We start from the raw sequence: 20,179 nt of genomic DNA, 5'->3' as shown, positions 1-20,179 counted from the left end.
TTGATGCTGAGGGGTGCGTGCCCCACAACAGGCTCCCTGCCATGCCCACAATAGCTCTCGCGAGGTAGCCAGGGCAGACTCATCGGCAGTGCCTAGAGAGGTGGCTGGCCGGTAGTGGAGCTGAGATAGAAAGGGAGGCCCGGGGAACATGGCACTCCAGCACCCCAGTCTCCTCTGGCCTGAATCTCACACTCATCCACACCCCATCCCTAGACAACAGGGCGGTTCAGATGCTTGGCAAGTTTGATGCAAATGCCAAGCCATGAGCAACAGACAGCACTAAGCAGGCCAGAGACGTACAGTTTCTCCTGGGGGCAGAGGGGGGAGGGCACCGGCGTGTAAAATCCTGAGATGGCGTCTCCTGCAGCCTGGTGCTGTGACCGGTGAATAAGCGGCCGGGACTGGCATGGCTGTAGAACAGCAAGGGCCTGAGCCTGCAGGGCTCTTCTGTGCCCCACTGCACCCTATGAATGGGCGCACCCAGGCGTGGCCGCAGCCCGGTGCTCCCTTCCGGGAGGCGGCCTACAGTGCGGGGCAGGGGGCCGGGGCAGCCAGTCGCCTCTCTCATCCAGGGGTCTTCAGTGAGGAAAGGAGCCAGCGAGAGCATTCAGGGCTGGCCGGAGCGGGCGGCACGCCCGGCACGGGCCTGCCCATCACCAGTCTCCGTGTTCCCGCCGCAGCGAGGGCCCCAGGCACGGAGCGGGCGGCACTGGGCCAGGCGCTGCGCAGACAGAACCAGGACAGGCCCCGCCCCGGGGCGCGTCCACGTCCCCGGGGCACAGGCCAGAGCCAGCGGGCGCAGCCGCCTCCCACAACGGCGCCGGCCTGACCCTGGGACGAAGGCCCGGACGCCTGGGTTCTGCCCCGGCTCCGGGAGGGGGCGGGGTCTGGTGGGGAGGGGGCGGGGCCCGGACGCCTGGGTTCTGCCCCGGCTCCGGGAGAGGAGCGGGGGGTGGGAGCCGGGGCTCCTGGGTTCTGGTCCCAGCTCCGGGAGGGGGCGGGGTCTGGTGGGGAGGGGGCGGGGCCCGGACGCCTGGGTTCTGCCCCGGCTCCGGGAGGGGGCGGGGTCTGGTGGGGAGGGGGCGGGGCCCGGACGCCTGGGTTCTGCCCCGGCTCCGGGAGAGGAGCGGGGGGTGGGAGCCGGGGCTCCTGGGTTCTGGTCCCAGCTCCGGGAGGGGGCGGGGTCTGGTGGGGAGGGGGCGGGGCCCGGACGCCTGGGTTCTGCCCCGGCTCCGGGAGGGGGCGGGGTCTGGTGGGGAGGGGGCGGGGCCCGGACGCCTGGGTTCTGCCCCGGCTCCGGGAGAGGAGCGGGGGGTGGGAGCCGGGGCTCCTGGGTTCTGGTCCCAGCTCCGGGAGGGGGCGGGGTCTGGTGGGGAGGGGGCGGGGCCCGGACGCCTGGGTTCTATCCCGCGTGCTCACAGGCTGTGTGGAGGCGGGGCCCCGCCCTCGGGCTCGGCCGCGATTGGCTGGGCCCTCAGCCTATCAGAGGGCTCCGATTCCGGACGTGCCGGAGATCTCGTGGCCGCTGTGTGGCCGGCCCGCGGGATGGGGGCGCCGCTGCGGGTGAGGGGGGAGCACGCGGGGGGGATGGGAGGAGCGGGGAGCAGGGGGGGCACTCGGGGAGCGGAGCAAGGCGGGGGGGCACACGGAGGGGAGGGGAGCAAGGCGGGGGGGCACACGGAGGGGAGCGGAGCAAGGCGGGGGTCACACTGGGAGGGGAGGGGGCACTCGGGGAGGGGGGCACTCTGGGGGGAGGTAACCGACAGCTCTTGCCTTGCAGCAGCGGCTCCGGGAGGCCGTGGCGGTGCTGGGCGGGGGCGGCCTTCTCTGCGCCTCCTACCTGGTGGCGGCGGGCGAGGAGCGGTTCTATGCCGAGCGCCTGATGCCGGGGCTGCAGCGGCTGCTGGGGCCCGAGACCGCCCACCTGCTCGCCATCCGCCTGCTCAGCCTGGGGGTCCTGCCCCGCATGGCCCAGCGTGACTCTGCCATGCTGGTGCGTCCCTCCCACGGGCTCCGCCGGACCCTATCTCCCCCTCTGAGCCCCCCTGGGGGCCGCCCCATCACCCCTGGGTGGGACACCTGGGGCGTACGCCTGGCCCCGGAACCTACCCACGTCGGAGCTGGTGGCTTGCCCCAGTGGCTCTGGGGAAGGTGATGTCCCCGGGAGCTGAGCTATCCCTGCTCTGCCAGCTGCACTCCCAGCGGCTTGGGGCTGGAGCCAGTCACCGTGGGGGAGGGGGCTGGCTTTTGTGGGGCTCTTCCCCTACTGAGTGCGGGGCAGCCTGCTGGAGGCTGGACTAGACCAAGTGAGCGAGGGACCCACCTTCTCATTCGGACTGTGGATGATCAACCTCCCCATCCACCTCCTGCCCAATAACCTATCTGGGCTGCTCTCGTGACTGGCCCGCAGCTGGGCCCTGGCCCCTGGCCCCGGGCCCCGGGCCAGTCGCTGTGCAGTGTGCGGGGGGTCACGGGGCCTCGCTTGCTCTCCTAGGAGGTGCGCGTGCTGGGGCGGAGGTTCCGGAACCCGGTGGGCCTGGCCGCTGGCTTTGACAAGCACGGGGAAGCCGTAGATGGACTCTCCAAGCTGGGATTTGGCTTCGTGGAAGTGGGGAGTGTCACCCCACAGCCTCAGGAAGGGAACCCCAAACCCCGGGTCTTCCGGCTGCCAGAGGACCAGGCTGTCATTAACAGGTAGGCTGGGGTCAGAGGCTGCTGTCACAGGGGGAGGGAGGAGAATCCCATGTTTGCCTCTAGGTGCTGCCCAGAGCAGGGGGCTGGGCATTTTCTCCCTTCCCCACCTCCATTGACCTGCAGCAAAAGAGCCAGTAAGGCCAGAGCAGAGGCTGGGAGGGGACTGAGGGTGGGGCAAGCCAATGGGGCTTGGCTGTGGGTGAGGTGGGAGGGGCAGGTGGCCTGTGGGGGTAGGGTGTTGGGGGCGGGGCAGTGAGCAGAGGTATCTGTTGCCATTCTGGTTTTTTTTCCACCGAATGCATCCAATGAAGTGAGCTGTAGCTCACGAAAGCTTATGCTCTAATAAATTTGTTAGTCGCTAAGGTGCCACAAGTACCCCTTTTCTTTTTATAAATTGGTTAGTCTCTAAGGTGCCACAAGTACTCCTTTTCTTGTTGCCATCCTGTATCTCTTGCTGGGCTGAGCCCTGGAGGGCTCAGAGCTGCAGCTTCCCCCTCTAGGTAAGTGTCTTGTGGCCCCAGGCCTGGCAGCCAGCAGCCCCCTGTGTCCCACAAGGAGACCGAGGACCTCCCTTCCCTGGCATGTTGTTCCTTGGTGGGAGCGATTCCAGCCCAGCTCTGTGCTGCTCGCTGACACCTCTCCTTGTTCCTGTGCAGATACGGCTTTAACAGTCATGGACATGCCGCTGTGGAGCGTAGGCTTCGGGCCCGGCAGGGAGCGCAGCTCCAGCTCACGGAAGGTAAAGCTCCTTGCTATCATGAAAATCCTTAACCAGGTTACAAGGGAGAGTGCTATAGCAGTCAGTTGTTAGCTTGTGGAACTCACTGTCACAAGATATCGCTGAGGCCAAGGGCATGGTGGGATTCAGAAGAAGATTCAATGTTGGGATAACAAGGAAGGACATAAGGGCGATGGCTGCCCCTGCTTCAGGGCATGAGCCAACAGGCCATGGCTCAGGAGAGCTTTGCTATTTCATAGCAGGCCACTCCGTAACTGCCCATCCACAGAGTCTCGCGCCTTCAGCACTGGTCATTACTACCTGCTTTTGGAGGGGGATGGGGACCCTGGCTAGCCTGACATGTGGGGGTGTGACCTGCTACAGCAATTCCTGTGCTCCCCAGCAGGGGTGGGTACTGGTGTTGCTGGGACCCCTGTGCATCAGGGATGGGGTAGTGCTGTGGGCCTGGTGAGTGCAGGGAATTCTCTGCCATTGGTCTGGCACCAGCACGGCCACCCTCGTAACACATTCTCCTCCTAACCTGGCCTGGCACAGCGGCATTCCCGGTGCCCGGCCTGGGCCCGGCACATTCTGGGGTTGGTCCAGCAGCAGCAGCAGCTAGTAGGGCACGTACTTGCAGCTGTGGTGCCATCTCTGGGGTGGCCTGGTTGGGGATGCGGACAGGTGGTAAGGCAGGCCCTCCTGCCTCTCTGAGTGATACACGTGTTCCAGCTGGAATTCCCCTCGGAATAAACCTGGGTAAGAACAAGGGCTCGGCAGATGCTGTGGCAGATTATGTGGATGGGGTCCGGACGCTGGGCCCGCTGGCCGACTACCTGGTGGTGAACGTGTCCAGTCCAAACACGCCAGGGCTGCGGGACTTGCAGGGCAAAGCTGAGCTGCGCCGTCTGCTGGCCAAGGTGGGTAACTGTCCCAGTGCACCTGCCCTGGTGTTTCTTGGTGCAGCGTGACGGTGCCCGGTGCTCCCCTCGCTGCTCCGGCTGGCGCTGCCTGGCTGCCAGCCCTTTCGCCCAGCGCTTGTCTGAGCTGGAGGTGGCCGTTTTCAGGGCGGGGTGGGGAGGGGCTCTGCAGAGCAGCAGATGGTCAGGGAGCTGGGACTCAGTGGGGGGCTGGGCGTCTCGCTTTGGAAGACATGGGGGCTGTGCTGTGGCCCCGAGGAGGGGATTCATGCCAAGATCTCCCCTCCTCCCCGCTCCCCAGCCATGCAAACCAACCGTGAGCTGGCCCTGCTCCCTTTAGGCAGCAGCATTGTCTGTCTCTCTACCCTGCCCCAATTCTGGCTGTGCCTTTGGGATTGTTCTGGGGGGGCCCCTGCTCCCCAGAGACCTCTCCGTGCTGCTTTGATGTACCCCCTCCATTTCCTCCCTGGATGCTGACCTTGCCACCCCACCCAGCTCATCAGGCCTTCGTAACACCAGTGCGGGGTGGTGGGGGCTCTGGACAGCGTGGGTATCTCCCTTGGCATGTCACTTACTGCAGCAGCTCCTGGCACTAGTGTCATCCCTGCAGGTGCTGGAGGAGAGGGATGCCCTGAGGTGTGAGCGCAAGCCGGCTGTGCTGGTGAAGATTGCCCCTGACCTGACTGCCCAGGACAAGCAGGACATAGCCAGCGCAGTGACCGAGGTAGGGGGCAGGTAGTTCTGGGGAGGTGCCTGCTGCTCAGTGAGGCCTTGCTGTGCCTGAGGGAGGGGGGCAGAGTGGGGCGCTCAGGGAAGGGGTGAAGTGGTAGCCCTGGCGGGGGACGTACCTGTCTGCAGGGGCCTGGAGCATGGGGGAGGCGCTAGGGGAAAGGGGCTGGGACAAGAGAAATGCAGGCTGAACAAGGGGAGGGTGTCCCAGCCAGGAGCTCCAGCCTGGGGCACAGAGCAGGCTGCAGTCAAATGGCTTTGGCCAGAGGGCGGGCGATGGATGGGGCCATGTCTCACTCCTGACCAGCTGCACCTAGGGGCAGGTCCTCCCCAGCCCCTGCCAGGAGCTGCTGGCTCTGACTGCCAGTGGTGGCTTCTGCGCTAGGCTGTTCGGGCAGCCAGTCGCCAGCAGGCTTCTGCTGCTTGCTCCCCACTAGCTCTGGCGCCCTTGTGAGGGCGGCTGGCCAAGCTGGCCCAAGATGCGGCAGGGGGCCTGGAGCTCTGCTGCCATCATGTTCCCTTGGTGTCTCAGCTAGGTGTGGATGGGCTGGTCGTCACCAACACCACCACCAGCCGTCCCAGCAGCCTGCGGGGCACCCTGCGCGCGGAGCCTGGTGGCCTCAGCGGGCGGCCCCTGAGAGTGCTCTCCACACAGACCGTCCGCGAGATGTACGCCCTCACCCAAGGTAACTCGGTGCTGCCGCCCCACCCGGCACACTCGTACCAGGCACTCCGCCAGCCCCAGGCCAGGTGCTCCATCCGCCTCTAATGCCCCTCCTTGCTCTTAGGGAAAGTGCCCATCATTGGCGTGGGTGGGGTGAGCAGTGGGCAGGACGCGCTGGAAAAGATCCGGGCTGGGGCCTCTCTGGTGCAGATGTACACGGCGCTCACCTACCAGGGGCCTCCTGTGGTGAGCATGGTGAAACGGGAACTGGAGGTGCTGCTGAGGTGAGTGAGGGGCTGGGCTGCTCCTCAGCGGTATTCTGTGTACAAGGGGGTGGGCTTACGTCACACCCATGGCTCCGTGCCTGTGTCCCCAGCGGTGTGGGAGGTGCTGGGTCTGAAAGGCCTCATGGCTGACAGGCACCAGGCCTGCCGAGGGCTCTCGCTGGCAGCTGCCATGGCCAGCGTCCTGTAGGCCCCATGCCTTGGGATGCTGGGCGGCTGTGATCCACGGGTCCAGCGGGCTTGTGTTGCAAGCGGAGCTATTCTCTGTGCTGGAGTTAGCGCAGGACAGAGGCCAGAGCATAGCTCGTTTGGGAGGACCTGTTCCTGGCTGGGGGAGTGGGAGTGCTGGACTGAGCCTCGTGGGAGTGCTCATAGCTGTTTTCTTGGCTTAGGGAACAGGGGTTTCAGAGCGTCACAGAAGCTGTTGGAGCAGATCATCGGTGCTGACGGGCGTGCGGGGCTGTGGATGGGGCTCTCTGCTCTGCCCCTGGATGCCCCAGCCTGGAGAAGCTGCGGTGCCCTGGGAACAATGGTTGGTACCTCTCAGGTGTGAGCCAATCTGGAGTCTCTGGACTGAGTCATCCCCTGAGCAGAACGTGGGAGGGGTCTAGTGACGTGCAGAGGCCCCAGCCCCTGCCCAGTGAGCGGGCTAATGGGGTCATGGGGAGCTTGTGGTCTTTGTGCCAGTGCTGCCCTGGGCATGTGGGGAAGGCTCCCAGCTGCCCTGCGTGGAGGGATCTAAGCAAGGCCTGGGCGGGGAGCTGTTCCAGATATGTGTCGGCTGAGCAGTGCTGGCAGTGTGGGGCTGGGTTGACCCTTGCCAGTCCTGAGCAGCTGCAGGTCGGGGTCCCTGCCTTACGAAGCTGTGATGCATGCTTTGGTGACATGAGGTCTGGCACGCTGCTGGCGCTGGGGTGGTGCCAAGTCCCTGCTCCCCTTCTCCAAGGTGGAAGCTCTTTGCCATTTGCCTGCGAAGGGATTCGCCTCCTCCCCACCCCCCATGTGGGTGCACAAGGCCTTGAGCCTGGTGCTGTTCATGGCGCCAGCTGGGTCAGGCAGTGCCCAAGCAGCATCACTGGCAGCCCTGCTCTGTGCTGCTGCCTCAGCCCAGCCCTCGCTGGCCTGCAGGACCCTGCCTGAGCGCTGGCTTGGCATCTGCCCCCGGGCTCTGGTTTTGACTTCGCCTCCCTGGCCATAGCTATCTGTGCTGCTCCCCAGGACTGGCTGGCTGGAGGCTGCAACTGAAGAAGACTGGGGCAGGGCTAAGAGCCCTGTCTGGGCTTGGCTTCTCACTGAACTGTCAATAAACTTGCTGCTCGTTCAGTCTCGCATCCCTTTTTTTGGGGGGGGGGGGGGGGGGGCTTGTGGCTCTCACCCCCAGCTGCCCGGGGGCTGGAGCATTGGTTCTGGATTCCCTACAGTCCCCCCCAGGCTGGGCTCTGGCCGCACATGGGGCCATGCAGGTGCCACTGGAGCAGTTCTAGCCTGTGGCCTGGAGCAGGGTAGCTTGACTGAGGAGCTGCCTGGGGCTGGGCTGGGCTCTGCTCAGCTGCAGGCAGGGGGCCTGGTGCCCTGCTGTTGCCTGATTTTTAGGAGGCTATATTATTAATTTGGCTAATATGGGTTATAGATTTGCCAGTTAATCTGACTAGAAGATGATAATGGGGTTTTTGTTTCAGAATTGGGCTATACAGAGTTTGCAAAGGACCCTTGTGGGTATGACAAGATGCTTATACTGAGACAAATATAGTCTTGATTTTTATTGAGATAAATGGAATAATGATTGGTAATTAAATGGTTAAATTAGGATTACAGATGCAGTACTATTAAAGATACATATGGTATTATATGCTATCCAGCTTTTGATTAATATACTTACACCTTTTCTTGATAACTGGGTGGTAAGAGACTGGCATGCTAAGAGAATTTAGGTTTAGGTTTCTTAATTCTTGAGTGGATGGTGCAGAGCTTAAAAGAAGCTAGAGCTAAGAGTTGGACTAACTGACTTAAAACTTAACATTAAGAACTTACAGACGAATAGACTAGTAAAACAAAGAACGAAGAAGCTTGGAGCTTAGAAAATGTAGAAAGCAAGCACAAATCTCTTAGACGCGTAGAGGCCTAGATGCTTCCTTGGCATGGCGGGCTACCCCCTTTATAAGGAATGGGAGGTTGAGCCCTTCTTTTCTCTTTAAACCTAGTTTTCTTAGCCAGCGAAAGGTTGGGGCACACTTACTCCACAGGCTGGTATGTTTGTACATATTAATGACATTTGATTATTTTTACTTTGTTGTTTTTGCCCTCCCACTTGTTTTGCTTCTTTCTATCTAGGTGAAAGGTCCCAGACATGTGTATGCAACTTTGCCTTAGCTCAACATGCAAGATGTGGCCTGTAGGTCCCTTGCATTCCAGCCAAACTACTTTAATATAACCCTATAAGCCTATTATAATGAAACAAATAATTAAAACCAGAAGAAACCTATTAAAAAAAGATAGATGGAGGCTAGCCCTATAGGCTACACTACCCAGGGAAGAGCTCAGGTTTCTGCTGGCAGATGAGGATCCCTGCTGGCTGCTCACCCCGGCTCTGGTCCTGCCTCCTGCAGCTCTCACCTAGGCGCAGCTGCAGGGCTGTGCTGGGTAGGGATTGCTCCTGCGGACCTGTCCCCCGCTGGTGGGAGGGGCGGGGGCTTTGGCTGTCTCAGCAAGAGGGAGGGGGCTCTGCCCTGGAGCACCTTCAGAGTGTCCTGTAGGGGTGATGTCACGGGGCCTGTCTAGAATCTGTCAAGTTCTGGTAGCACCTAGGCCTGCCTAGAGTGCGGGCAGGATGGCACCGGCAGTGGCTGGGAGGGTGGGTGGCACTGGTCAGCCTCCTGGCTCTTCCCCCCCAGGGGGGGCTCTGCTCCGGTGCCAATGGGTGTTTTAATAGTGGGTGCCAGGCTGGCATGAGCTGGGTCTTCCCTCCCCCCCATTGCTTGTTGTCTGCTCCTGGGCAAATGTCTCCATGAGCTAATGGCAGCCTACTGCGTGCTGCTGTCAGCACTGGCCCTAGCTCACCCAGCTGTGCAGGCCTGGGGCATCGCCCCCTCTCCCACGCACTGCTTCACTGGACAGACAGACAGGCAGGAGCTGCCCGCAGCCTGTTTCAGAGACCAGACCCACAGTTGCTGGAGGGTGACAGACCAACAGGCTAGGTCAGACAGTCGTCCCCCATCAATGGTCTCTAACAGTCAGCACCCCTGTGTCCATCCCTCCATGATCTCTGAGCAGGGCAGGCTGCTGGCTCCACCTCCTCCCTCTCCCAGCGTCTGGCCGTGATGTGACCCCTGCGAGAGCGGGGACCTGGCGGGAGGCAGGGGCTCGTTCCAGGCCCTGTTGTATTGGTGAAGAGGGGTGTTGCTGTGCCTGCCCCTGCCATTGCTGGGGACTCTGTGGGGAGCCTGGCCTGGTACCGCACCTTGCTGGGGCCAGGCCTGGCGCTAGCTGCTGTGGGGGATGGGTGGGGGGAAGCCCTGGTGTGGTCCCAGTGGAACACCTGGAGGGGGTGTCTGAGCTATTCCCCAGGCCAGGAGCAGGGTTATGGGCTGGCTCATTCTGACTGGTTGAAGGTAATGCTGGATGTTCTCTCCCACAAATGCCTCTAATCCTGTCTTAAATCCCCCTGACCTTGGGGCCTAGATTTCTTGTGGTAGTGAGTTCCACAGGCTAACGTTCACTGGGTAAAAACATATTTCCTGTCAGTGGTTTGTTGCCTTTTGATTTCATGGCCTGTCCCGTGGTTCGTATGTTCTTCAATTTACCAGCATGGCCTCGCTGGTGAACGTGGATCCCTCTCTTCTGATGCACTGCAGTAAATGATCCCAATTGTCTCCTTTGGAGACACCCCCATGAAGGGCACTATAGGGAGCCTACTCCAGTGCTGTCAGTAGGGGCATCACTGACTCCCCTCCTGGCTTGGACGCTGCAGCCTGTGGGGCAACCCCATGGTTACAGGGAGGCCAGAGAGCGTGGGGCCAGCAGGCTGATGAGTTGGATCTACCCCCACTGAGCTCTGACCAGCCACCCCTTAAGCCTGCATCCCACACTGAACAGGCTGGACCAGTGCCTGCCCTTGGCCCTAAGAACCCCAGCCAAGCTGTGGGGCATGGTGTTTGAAGCAGGGCAGGTCCCTAGCCTCAGGTCCAGTGTGGGCAGTTGGGTGAATTCTCTTCTGCCTGGGACCTGAGGCTGCTAGGATGTAGCATCTGCTTCAGCTGCAAACAGGCGGTGTGGAAACTGTCGGGTATATTCATACTGGAAGGGACCATGGTGATCATCAAGTCTGACCCCCTGAATAGCACAGGCTGGAGACTGGCCTGAGGCTAAGCCCTGCAGCAGAGCTAGAACGACATCCCCACTTCGTTTAAAAATGGCCAGTGCTGGAGAATTGGCCCAGGGTTCATCACTCTCATGGGTAGGAATGTGCCCCTCGGTTCCAGTCCGAATGTGTCTAGCTTCAGCTTCCAGCCAAGAGCATTGGTGAGGGCCAGGCCATGCCTGTGGGCCGGGGTCGCTTGCAGCAGGCCATGCCAGAGAGCTGGCCCTGGCCGATGGCGCTGGTCCGTGCTCGCCAGCTAGGCAGAGTCCTCCTGTGCTAGTGTCTGGGGAGACACATGGGAAAAAGAATCCAGGACGATGCTGCCGGCAGGGTGGGGGCTCGTAACTGGCGCACTCCCCTGGGAGAGTCAGTGCTGGCTGTAGTGCCCCAGTGTGGTGCTAGGGGGTGCTGTGCTGCAGAGGGGATGCTGGGCCCTGGGCTGCTCCTAAGGGCCCTGCAGTGGCTCCAAGTGTAGACAAAGCACGGCTGGAGTGACTTAGGGCCTGTGTGCTCACGCTGGGCACAGGCCTGGGGAAATGCAGGTGGGCACAGCTGAGAGCCCTCATAAACTCAGCCAGATTCTGCCAAGCTGGGCCTCCCCTCCGCTTTGGAGTATGGCCCAATCCTCCCTCAGGCCCCCATTGCTCCCCTGGGCACGGTGCAGGAGGCCAGCCCTGGCAGGTTGTTCCAGGGGAAGGGATCTCCACTCCTCACCTGGAACAGGGTTTGGGGAACACAGTGATGCTTTGAGGCAGTTCTTGTGCCCAGCAGCCACCCACTGTCCCCAGCTGAGCTGCCAGCGATCAGGCCGAGTGCCTGGCTCGGGGGCCAGTGCCTTGCCTGCTGCCAGGGAGCAGCAAGACTCCAGGCCACCTGCATTTCCTGCACAGACCCCACCCCTGACTTTTGGTCGGCTCCTTTTCTGTCTGCTGAACTCCCTGCCCAGTCGCCCTGCATGCTCACTCCCTGGCCTTTGGGCCTCCCCTCCTGGCTCCAGCAGAAAAGCTTCTGCCGGCTTCTAAAGACTTGCTCTTTCCCTAGATTTCTCTCTGGCACAGTTCTCTGCTTAAACTTGCTTGGGCAAGCCGCTCGCAGCCTCCAGCCCTCAACCATCTATAGGTGCTGGGCCTGCAAGTGCCAGGCGATGGAAGCTAGCTCAGGCCTGCTGTCCTCAAACACTCTGGGAGAATTGGGGTCCCATCCTTGGCTCCAAAGCTCCTGCTGCCACTGACTTCACAGATGCTACTGCTGCTGCATGTGCATCCAGCTTCAGTGCTGCTCTGGGGCCCTCCCCCCGCTCTCGCACTGTCCTCCAGAATCCCCTGGCCTCCTCTGGGGCCCCCCAGGCCCGCTCTGCAGTGAGTCCCTCTGCCCCAGCCAGCTCACTCGCTGACTAGGCTGAGCTGAGGAACTAGGCAGAGGTCAGCCCATGCTAATGATGCAGCCCAGTCCTTGAAGCAGAAACACAGTGTTCCCTGGGAGCAGGCCAGCCTGCAATGCCCTGGCCTTGGGCTGTGGGTCAGTGGCTTCCAGTCCCTGGCATGAAAAACTTACTGCAGGGGCCTGAGCAAGGGGGCTCTCCCCAGCAGTCAGAGCTGGTCACCCTGGGTGGTGCTAGGGGGCTCAGTAGGGGGTCTCTTCCCTGGCAGTCCATGGCTGAGGGGACCAGTGGGGGGCATTGGCACCGGGGGGGGGAGCGAGGCCCCATTGGCACCGTGGGGGAGGGGCCAAGTAGGGGGTGCCGTCTCTGTGGGGGGAGCTGGGCAAGAAGGAACTAGGGGGGGTGCCGTCGCTGTGGGGGGAGCTAGGTACGAGGGGACCAGTGGGGGCATTGGTGCTATGGGGGGAGCTGGGTGCGTGATTACGTTTTGAGCAGTGCACAATTCCTGGGTGGGGCAACTCAAGCGGGTGAGGCTGGGAAGTGTGCCCCCCTTGGGTTTTCTGTGGGTCTGAGCGCAGCAGGGAAGGGTGCTGAAGGACAAGCTCCCCCAGGGGGCTTGGAACAATGTGTACCGTGGGGTGCTGAGAGCCATCAAACCAACCTGTAACGGAACCCACGTGAAACTGGGGGTGCGGCAGCCCACTGCCCCCCTTGACTCCCCCGGAGGGGATGGGGAAGAGGTGGAGAAGGAAGGGCCTTCCATGGCAGCAGTTCCCGCTGGGTCCCTGCTGTGTAGGGCAGACCCTGTGCGCAGCCAGGGCCCTGCGGCTGGAGGATCGTGCCAAGCAGGGCTCAGGGATCCAGGCTGCATGGCCCCCAGCCAGCCCAAGGGTGAGCACGCAGAGCACGGCCTGTTCTCTTCCGAGAACCCTATCAACCCCTCACCCGCCGACACCCCGGCCCCAGGCTGCCCCGCCAGTGCCAGCCCCTCACCCGCTGATGCCCCGGCCCCAGGCTGCCCTGTCACTGCCCTGGCTCCTTCCTACTCCCCCAGCACTGCCCTGTGCCACCTGCCAGCCCCAAACTCCCCCCTTTACACTACCCTCTGCCCCACACTCATCCCCCAAGCCTTGGCCCACCCCAGTTCAGCCCTCCAGTGCCACAGGATATACACCCCTGGGCCCTCTGCTCCCATCCCCTCCCCTGCCCTACATTGTCCTCTGCTTCCCCCCCGCCCTCCCCCGGTCCTGCCCTACATTGCCTGGTCCTTTGCCCCCTTTCCCCAACCTTCCCTACTGTCCTCTGCTCCCCCCCACCCCCCGGCCCTATGCTGTCCCCTCTCCACCCAAGGAGGCCCATTCCAGCTGGCCAGAGAAGGGGAGCAGGTCAACACCCTGGGCTGAGCTCAGGGTTTGCGGCGGGGTTTGGGGGTTGCTCCATGGCCCAGCCCTGGAGTTCCCGTAGCTCTTGGCACAGGGTGTCCCAGTGAGCAAACACCTGGGACAGACCAAGGGGGCGGATAAGCGGGGCTGGGACAAGGCCTGGGAAGGGGCCAGGCAGCAAGGGGAAAGTCCTTCACTTCCCGCAGGAAAAATCATCATCATCATCCCTCAGTGGTGCAGGCCCCACGCCCAGGGCGCCAGCTGTTGAAGTAATGTCCCCCCCAGCGCCATGGGCTCCGTGCCACCAGCACCCGCCCCCTCCCAGCGCCATGGGCTCCTTGCCACCAGCACCCGGCTCCCCCCCCAGTGCCATGGGCTCTGTGCCACTGGCACCTGGCTCCCCCCCCAGCGCCATGGGCTCCGTGCCACCAGCACCCGGCTCTCCCCCCAGTGCCATGGGCTCTGTGCCACTGGCACCTGGCTCCCCCCCAGAGCAAAGGGCTCCGTGACATCAGCACCCAGCTCCCCCCGCCAGCGCCATGGGCTCTGTGCCACTGGCACCTGGCTCCCCTCCCAGGGCCAAGGGCTCCGTGCTACCAGCACCCAGCTCCCCCCGCAGCACCATGGGCTCCATACCACCAGCACCTGACTCCCACCCCCAGCATCATGGGCTCTGTGCCAGCAGCACCTGGCTTCTGCCCCCAGCGCCATGGGCTCTGTGCCAGCAGCACCTGGCTTCTGCCCCCAGCGCCATGGGCTCTGTGCCACCATGTCACGGAGTCCCCAGGCGATGCTCTGGAGCTGCTCCCTACGAAGCCAGGCAGGACTCTGGGGAGTCTCCTCTCTGGGAGGAGCCTGTTTGCAGGACACACAGCTCCCCCGGCTCCCCCCTTCCTGGGTCTGACCTCGGAGCATCCAGCATCCTCTGCCCCGCCGTGCGCTTCCCACAGCGAGTCCGTCCAGGTGGGGTCCTGGGGAAGCCAGAGGGTCCTGCCCCCCAACTCCGCAGTCAGACGTGACTCTCAGCCAGCCAGTAACACAGAAGGTTTATTAGACGATAGGAACGTGGTCTAAAGCAGAGCTTGTAGGTGCAGAGAACAGGACCCCTCAGCTGGGTCCATTTTGGGGGGCAGTGAGCCAGACAACCCCCTCTGCACTTCACTCCTCATCCCCAGCCAGCCCCAAACTGAAACTCTCTCCAGTTCCCCCCCCCCCCGGGCTTTGTCCCTTTCCCGGGCCAGGAGGGCACCTGATTCCTTTGTTCTCCAACCCTTTAGCTCTCACCTTGCAGGGGGGCAGGGCCCAGGCCATCAGTTGCCAGGAAACAGGGTGTCGGCCATTTTCTGTGTCCAGACCCCGGCACACACCTGCTCTCTAGGGCTCTGCAACGATCATACACCCTTATCCCACCCCCTAGATACTTAAGAACTGCATAGGGGAAACTGAGGCACCCCCACACTATTCAGAGGAAACATTAGAACAGTCCCGCTTCATCATACACCAGCACCCGCCTCCCTCCCCCACAGGGCCAAGGGCTCCATGCCACCAGCACCCAGCTCCTCCCCCAGTGCCATGGGCTCTGTGCCACCTGGCTCCTCCCCCAGCGCCATGGGCTCCATGCCACCAGCACCCAGCTCCTCCCCCAGTGCATGGGCTCTGTGCAACCGGCACCTGGCTCTTCCCCTGCCCCAGTGCCATGGGCTCCATGCCACCTGCACCCGGCTCCTAGGTGGTCACTCACGTTCCTGGGCTGCTGGTTCCAGGAATAGCGTGAGCCCAGTCCCACAGTGGTGTGTGCGAGGTGGCCACACGGATGCCACCTTTAAGAATTGGGATGGGGGGAGCGCTGTCCCCATCCAAGCCTGGTCAAAGCTATGGCCAGTTTTGCCCCAGTCTTGGGCGGGAGCCAGAGCACCCATGAGGAGGCCCAGCCATTTCATGCCAGGCAAGCGGCCTCCCTATCCGTGATGGAGCAGGACACTGACCCCGGCTTGTGCCAGGCCAGCGCCGTGCCCAATAGGTCAGTCCGGCCCGGCCGAACCCAGAGCAGCCCTGCAGCCAATGCTCCCCAGTCCCCACCCCTTGCTGTGATATCTGGAAGTGCCCAGCTCCCTGCCAGGGTCCCCCCCCCCGGGCCAGACACCAGCTGCTGGGAAAGTCACTGACCTCGGCAAGGTTGTGCTGCACAGAGAGCAGGTGCCGTGGCCAGGCGGGCTGGGATAAAAGCGGTGAGGGGGAGGGAGCCCTCGCAGCCAGCGCCTCGCACCTGGAGCAGAAGCCATAGGCTGAGCAGAGCCTGCCAGGACCATGTGGTGAGTGCGTGTGCCCTGGACCCAGCCGGCTGGCCTGGCACAGGCAGGGTTGAGCGGGGGGCATCTCCGATACGTCGCCTGCCGGGCCTGTGCCCAGCCCCCTGTGCCCTGCTGCTGCTCGCAGCACCGAGGGGAATGGCAGCAGCAGGGCTTCAGCCCACCTGGCCCCAGTGCCATGCCAGGGGACCCTGCCCTCCTGGCTGCTCCTACACGACACTGCTGGGAGGAAGCTCACCACCGCTCCAGGCTAGCCCAGCAGTGCCCAGAGCCCTCAGTGCTGTGAGCGTGGGGCTGAGGGCCCAGCTCCTTAGGCGGAGATTTCAGTGTCCTGTGTCCTACCAGAAGGGCTAGGGATCGGCTCGCTGCTCATGGTGGCTCCTTTCCCTGCAGGATGCCCATGCTGCTGGTTGCCAACCTGATCTGGGGGGCCCTCGCCTCCACCCACATCAGCCTCAACGAAGTCCAGCTCGGCAACGGTAGGGGGCAGGGTGCCATCGGGCAGGGAGGGGGTGCCCGGCAGGGGACTGAGGGCAGGGTGCCATCGTGTAGGGCGGGGGTGCCCGGCAGGGGGCTGGGGGCAGGTTGCCATCGTGTAGGGCGGGGGTGCCCTGCAGGGGGCTGGGGGCAGGGTGCCATCGGGCAGGGAGGGGGTGCCCAGTGGGGGCTGGAGGCAGGGTGCCATCGTGTAGGGCGGGGGTGCCCGGCAGGGGGCAAGGGTGGGGCTGTCTCTCACCAACAGGGGGCACTTCACTAAGGGTTCTCTCCGTGCCCCAGGCCAGAGCTGCCCGGAGCCCAGGTGGATCGAGCACGGGAAGGTGGAGCACCTGGCCCGCTACCAGTGCGACCCCTACTACCAGCTGCGCAGCCGCGGTGACGGTGAGATATGCCCACAATAGGCAGAAGTGCATCCCCGGGGGCTTGCCCCCCCGGAGGATATGCACAGGGCCCGCTCCCTGCCCCTGAGGGGATACACATGGGACCTTCCCCCATCTCCTGGGGGATATACATGCGGGCTCTGCTCCCACACCCCTGGAGGAATACACCTTGGGCCCTGTCCTTCCACCTCTGTGGGGGATACACACGGGGCTCTGCCCCCTCTGAGGGGATACGCACGGGGCCCTGCCCATCCCATCCCAGAGGATACACATGGGGCCCTGCCCTCCTTCCATGGGGGATACACATGGCCCCCCCAAGGGATACGCATGGGGCCTGCCCCCACCCCTAGGGGACACGCCTGGGGCCCTGTCCCCCACTGGCACGTGCACGGAGCCCTGTGTGCCCTGCCCAGGGGTGGCTGACACTGACTCTGGTTTTCTGGCCCCAAGGCCTGTACAGATGTAGCCAGCAGCACGTGTGGTTGAATGAAGCAGCCAGAGAGGAGCTGCCCATCTGTGAGCCAGGTGAGTGGGAGGGGAGGGTGGAGCACAGGGATGCTTTTTGCAAAGCAGGGGCAGGGGCCCTGCTCTCCCATTGCTCCCCATGCCCTTGCAATGGCGCTGGGGCTTCGTTCCCTGAAGCGGAGTTTCTGCAGCCACGTCTCTGAGTGCTGTTCCCTCTGCCAGTGACACACCTCGCCCTGGATGGTGGCACCAGGCCCCGGCCGGCCCAGGGGCTGGGAAGGAGATTGCTTGTTGGCTTGCGGGTGGAGGGGAGCAGAGCTCCCATCTCCCAGGCGAGGGTCTGTGCTCTGCAGGGCGAGGGGCAGGCTCACACTGGGTCTCTGCCCTCTGCAGTGTGTGGGAAGCCCAAGAACCCGGCCAGACAGGTGCAGCGCATCATTGGGGGCATGATGGCAGCCAAGAACAGCTTCCCCTGGCAGGGCCGGCTGCTGAGCCGCCACAACCACACCGCGGGGGCCACGCTCATCAGCAACCAGTGGCTGCTGACGACAGGCAGGAACCTCTACCTGGGCCACAGTGAGAACAGCACGCTGGATGAAATCGCCCCCACCCTGCGGCTCTCTCTGGGCAGGGAGACGCCCGCCGGGGCTGTCGAGCTCATTGTCCTGCACCCTGAGTTCCCGGGGGCTGTGGACCTGGCCCTGCTCAAGCTCAAGCACAAGGTGCCTATTGGAGAGGCCGTGATGCCCATTTGCCTGGCCCAGAAGGACTATGCAAAGGTGGGGAGGGTGGGCTTTGTCTCTGGCTGGGGCTGGAACACCCTCCTGGAGCACCCAAAGCACCTCAAGTACGTCATGCTGCCTGTGGCTGACAGCGGCAGCTGCCAGGTGTATTACCAGGCGCACTCCTGGCAACCACTGCTGAACAACCACACCTTCTGCGTCGGCATGAGCGAGCTGCACGAGTCCACCTGCCTCGGGGACGCCGGCAGCGCCTTTGCTATCCACGACCCTGAGGACGACACCTGGTACGCGGCCGGGATCCTCAGCTTTGACCGCAGCTGCTCAGCTGCCAAGTACGGCGTCTATGTGCGGGTGCTCAGTGTCTTGGACTGGATCAAGGAGACCATGGCTGCACACTGAATCCAGGCTGGGCCCCAGCCCCTGGACACAGCCCTGAGCAATAAAACCCTTTCCTCACACCGGGCCCATCTCTCCTCTGTTCAGCAGTTTCCAAGGGGCGGGGGCGGGGGGCACAGGGGGTCAGTTTCTGGGGGGCACAGCATGGGGGGCTGGTACCTTGGGGCGGGGGGCACAGGGGGTCAGTATCTGTGGGGGCACAGCATGGGGGGCTGGTACCCTGGGGCGGAGGGCACAGGGGGTCAGTATCTGTGGGGGCACAGCATGGGGGCGGTGCCCTGGGGCGGGGGGCACAGGGGGTCAGTATCTGGGGGGGCACAGCATGGGGGGCTGGTACCCTGGGGTGGGGACGGGGTGCACAGGGGGTCAGTTTCCGGGGGGGGGTACAGCATGCAGGGTCAGTATCAGGGGGGCATAGCATGGGGGGGCAGTATCCAGGGGAGTACAGCACGGGGGGGGCGGTACCCTGGGGTGGGGACGGCGTGCACAGGGGGTCAGTTTCCGGGAGGGTACAGCATGCAGGGTCAGTATCGGGGGGCATAGCATGGGGGGCAGTATCCAGGGGAGTACAGCATGGGGGGGCGGTACCCTGGGGTGGGGGCAGAGGGCACAGCACGGGGGGTCAGTATCCGGGGGGCACAGCACAGGGGGGTGGTACCCTGGGGTGGGGGGCACAGCACCGGGGGTCAGTATCCTGGGGTGGGGGTGGGGAGTACAGCATGGGGGGTCAGTATCCGGGGGGGCAAGCACGGGGAGCGGTACTCTGGCGGGCTGGGGAGGCACAGCATGGGGGGGTCAATACGTTGGGGTGGGGGCCACAGGGGTCGGTTTCCGGGGGGGCACAGCACAGGGGGCAGTACCCTGAGGTGGGGGAAGGGGGCACAGGGGGTCAGTATCTGGGGCGGCATACCACGGGGGGGCAGTATCCAGGGGGGCAGAGCACGAGGGGCGGTACCCTGGGGTGGGGGCCACAGCACAGAGGGTCAGTATCTGCGGGGGGCACAGCACGGGGGGGGTACCCTGGGGTGGGGGCGGGGGGCACAGGGGGTTAGCTTCCAGGGGGCACAGCATGGGGGGGTCAGTATGGGGGGGCATAGCACTGAGAGGCAGTATCCGGGGGTACAGCATGGGGGACGGTACCCTGGGGTGGGGACGGGGGGCACAGGATGGGGGGTCAATATCGGGGGGCATAGCACAGGGGGAGGTAACATGGGGTGGGTGGCAAAGCACAGGGGGTCAGCACGGGGGCGGGGCCCTGGGGTGGGGTGGGGAGTACAGGGGGGCATTATCTGGGCGGGTCACTGCACAGGGGGTGGTGCCCTGGGGCGGGGGGCAGTATCGGGGGGGCAGAGCACGGGGGGGCGGTACCGTGGGGCGGGGGTCACAGGGGGGCAGTATTGGGGGGGCACAGCCCGGGGGGCGGTACCGTGGGGCACGGGCGGGGGGCAGAGGGAGGCAGTATCGGGGGGGCACAGGCCGGGGGGGGTACTGTGGGGCGCGGGCGGGGGGCACAGGGGGCCAGTATCGGGGGGGCACAGCCTGGGGGGCGGTACCGTGGGGCGCGGTGGGCAGAGTACGGGGGCGGTACTGTGGGGTGCGGGCGGGGGGCAGAGGTGGGCAGTATCGGGGGGCACAGCCCGGGGGGCGGTACCGTGGGGCGCGGGAGGGGGGCAGTATTGGGGGGGCACAGGCCGGGGGGGTACTGTGGGGCGCGGGCGGGGGGCAGAGGGGGCAGTTTCTGGGGGGGCACAGCCCGGGGGGCGGTACCGGGGGGCACGGGCGGGGGGCAGTCAGGGGCAGTATCGGGGGGGCACAGCCCAGGGGGCGATACCGTGGGGCGCGGGCGGGGGGCAGAGGGGGCAGTTTCTGGGGGGGGCACAGCCTGAGGGGCGGTACCGGGGGGCAGAGGGGGGCAGTTTCTGGGGGGGCATAGCCCAGGGGGCGGTACCGTGGGGCGCGGGAGGGGGGCAGTATTGGGGGGGCACAGCCCGGGGGGGTACTGTGGGGCGCGGGCGGGGGGCACAGGGGACCAGTATCGGGGGGGCACGGTGGGCAGAGTACGGGGGCGGTACTGTGGGGTGCGGGCGGGGGGCAGAGGGGGCAGTATCGGGGGGGCACAGCCCGGGGGGCGGTACTGGGGGGTGCAGGAGGGGGGCAGAGGGGGCAGTTTCTGGGGGGGGCACAGCCTGGGGGGCGGTACCGGGGGGCAGAGGGGGCAGTTTCTGGGGGGGCACAGCCCGGGGGGCGGTACCGTGGGGC

The 20,179-nt window shown here is 64.2% G+C and overlaps 2 protein-coding genes across 3 annotated transcripts; both read left to right on the top strand.

Annotated features, from left to right (window-relative positions):
• The first annotated feature begins 1,404 nt into the window (after window positions 1–1,404).
• DHODH (dihydroorotate dehydrogenase (quinone)) lies at window positions 1,405–7,337 on the top strand. Of its 2 annotated transcripts, XM_038368270.2 has the most exons (9): window positions 1,405–1,563; window positions 1,781–1,993; window positions 2,495–2,694; window positions 3,351–3,433; window positions 4,145–4,332; window positions 4,943–5,056; window positions 5,594–5,747; window positions 5,850–6,009; window positions 6,402–7,337. In XM_038368270.2, exons 1-9 carry the CDS (start codon window positions 1,546–1,548, stop codon window positions 6,454–6,456), a joined length of 1,185 nt encoding a protein of 394 aa, XP_038224198.1. In that variant the 5' UTR covers window positions 1,405–1,545; the 3' UTR covers window positions 6,457–7,337. The 2 variants fall into 2 exon arrangements, with proteins under 2 accessions (XP_038224198.1, XP_043350900.1); XM_043494965.1 differs by lacking the exon at window positions 1,781–1,993 and having other exon boundaries at window positions 1,484–1,563.
• Window positions 7,338–15,324: 7,987 nt separating this feature from the next.
• LOC119841270 (haptoglobin-like) lies at window positions 15,325–17,981 on the top strand. Its single transcript, XM_038368580.2, has 5 exons — window positions 15,325–15,441; window positions 15,832–15,917; window positions 16,216–16,317; window positions 16,767–16,841; window positions 17,175–17,981. Exons 1-5 carry the CDS (start codon window positions 15,437–15,439, stop codon window positions 17,921–17,923), a joined length of 1,017 nt encoding a protein of 338 aa, XP_038224508.1. The 5' UTR covers window positions 15,325–15,436; the 3' UTR covers window positions 17,924–17,981.
• Window positions 17,982–20,179: the final 2,198 nt, after the last annotated feature.

The sequence above is a fragment of the Dermochelys coriacea genome, chromosome 12, assembly GCF_009764565.3.
Source record: "Dermochelys coriacea isolate rDerCor1 chromosome 12, rDerCor1.pri.v4, whole genome shotgun sequence".
NCBI lineage: Eukaryota > Metazoa > Chordata > Testudines > Dermochelyidae > Dermochelys > Dermochelys coriacea.
The sequence above is the reverse complement of the archived record's forward strand: the minus strand, read 5'-3'. Positions and strand labels throughout refer to the sequence as shown.

Bases quoted from the DNA above. Each gene is read 5' to 3' on its own strand.
- LOC119841270 (XM_038368580.2), top strand. The intron at 16,318-16,766 runs GTGAGATATGCC...TCTGGCCCCAAG, and splicing joins GCTGCGCAGCCGCGGTGACG to GCCTGTACAGATGTAGCCAG. The intron at 16,842-17,174 runs GTGAGTGGGAGG...TGCCCTCTGCAG, and splicing joins GCTGCCCATCTGTGAGCCAG to TGTGTGGGAAGCCCAAGAAC.
- DHODH (XM_038368270.2), top strand. The intron at 3,434-4,144 runs GTAAAGCTCCTT...CACGTGTTCCAG, and splicing joins GCAGCTCCAGCTCACGGAAG to CTGGAATTCCCCTCGGAATA. The intron at 5,057-5,593 runs GTAGGGGGCAGG...TTGGTGTCTCAG, and splicing joins TAGCCAGCGCAGTGACCGAG to CTAGGTGTGGATGGGCTGGT.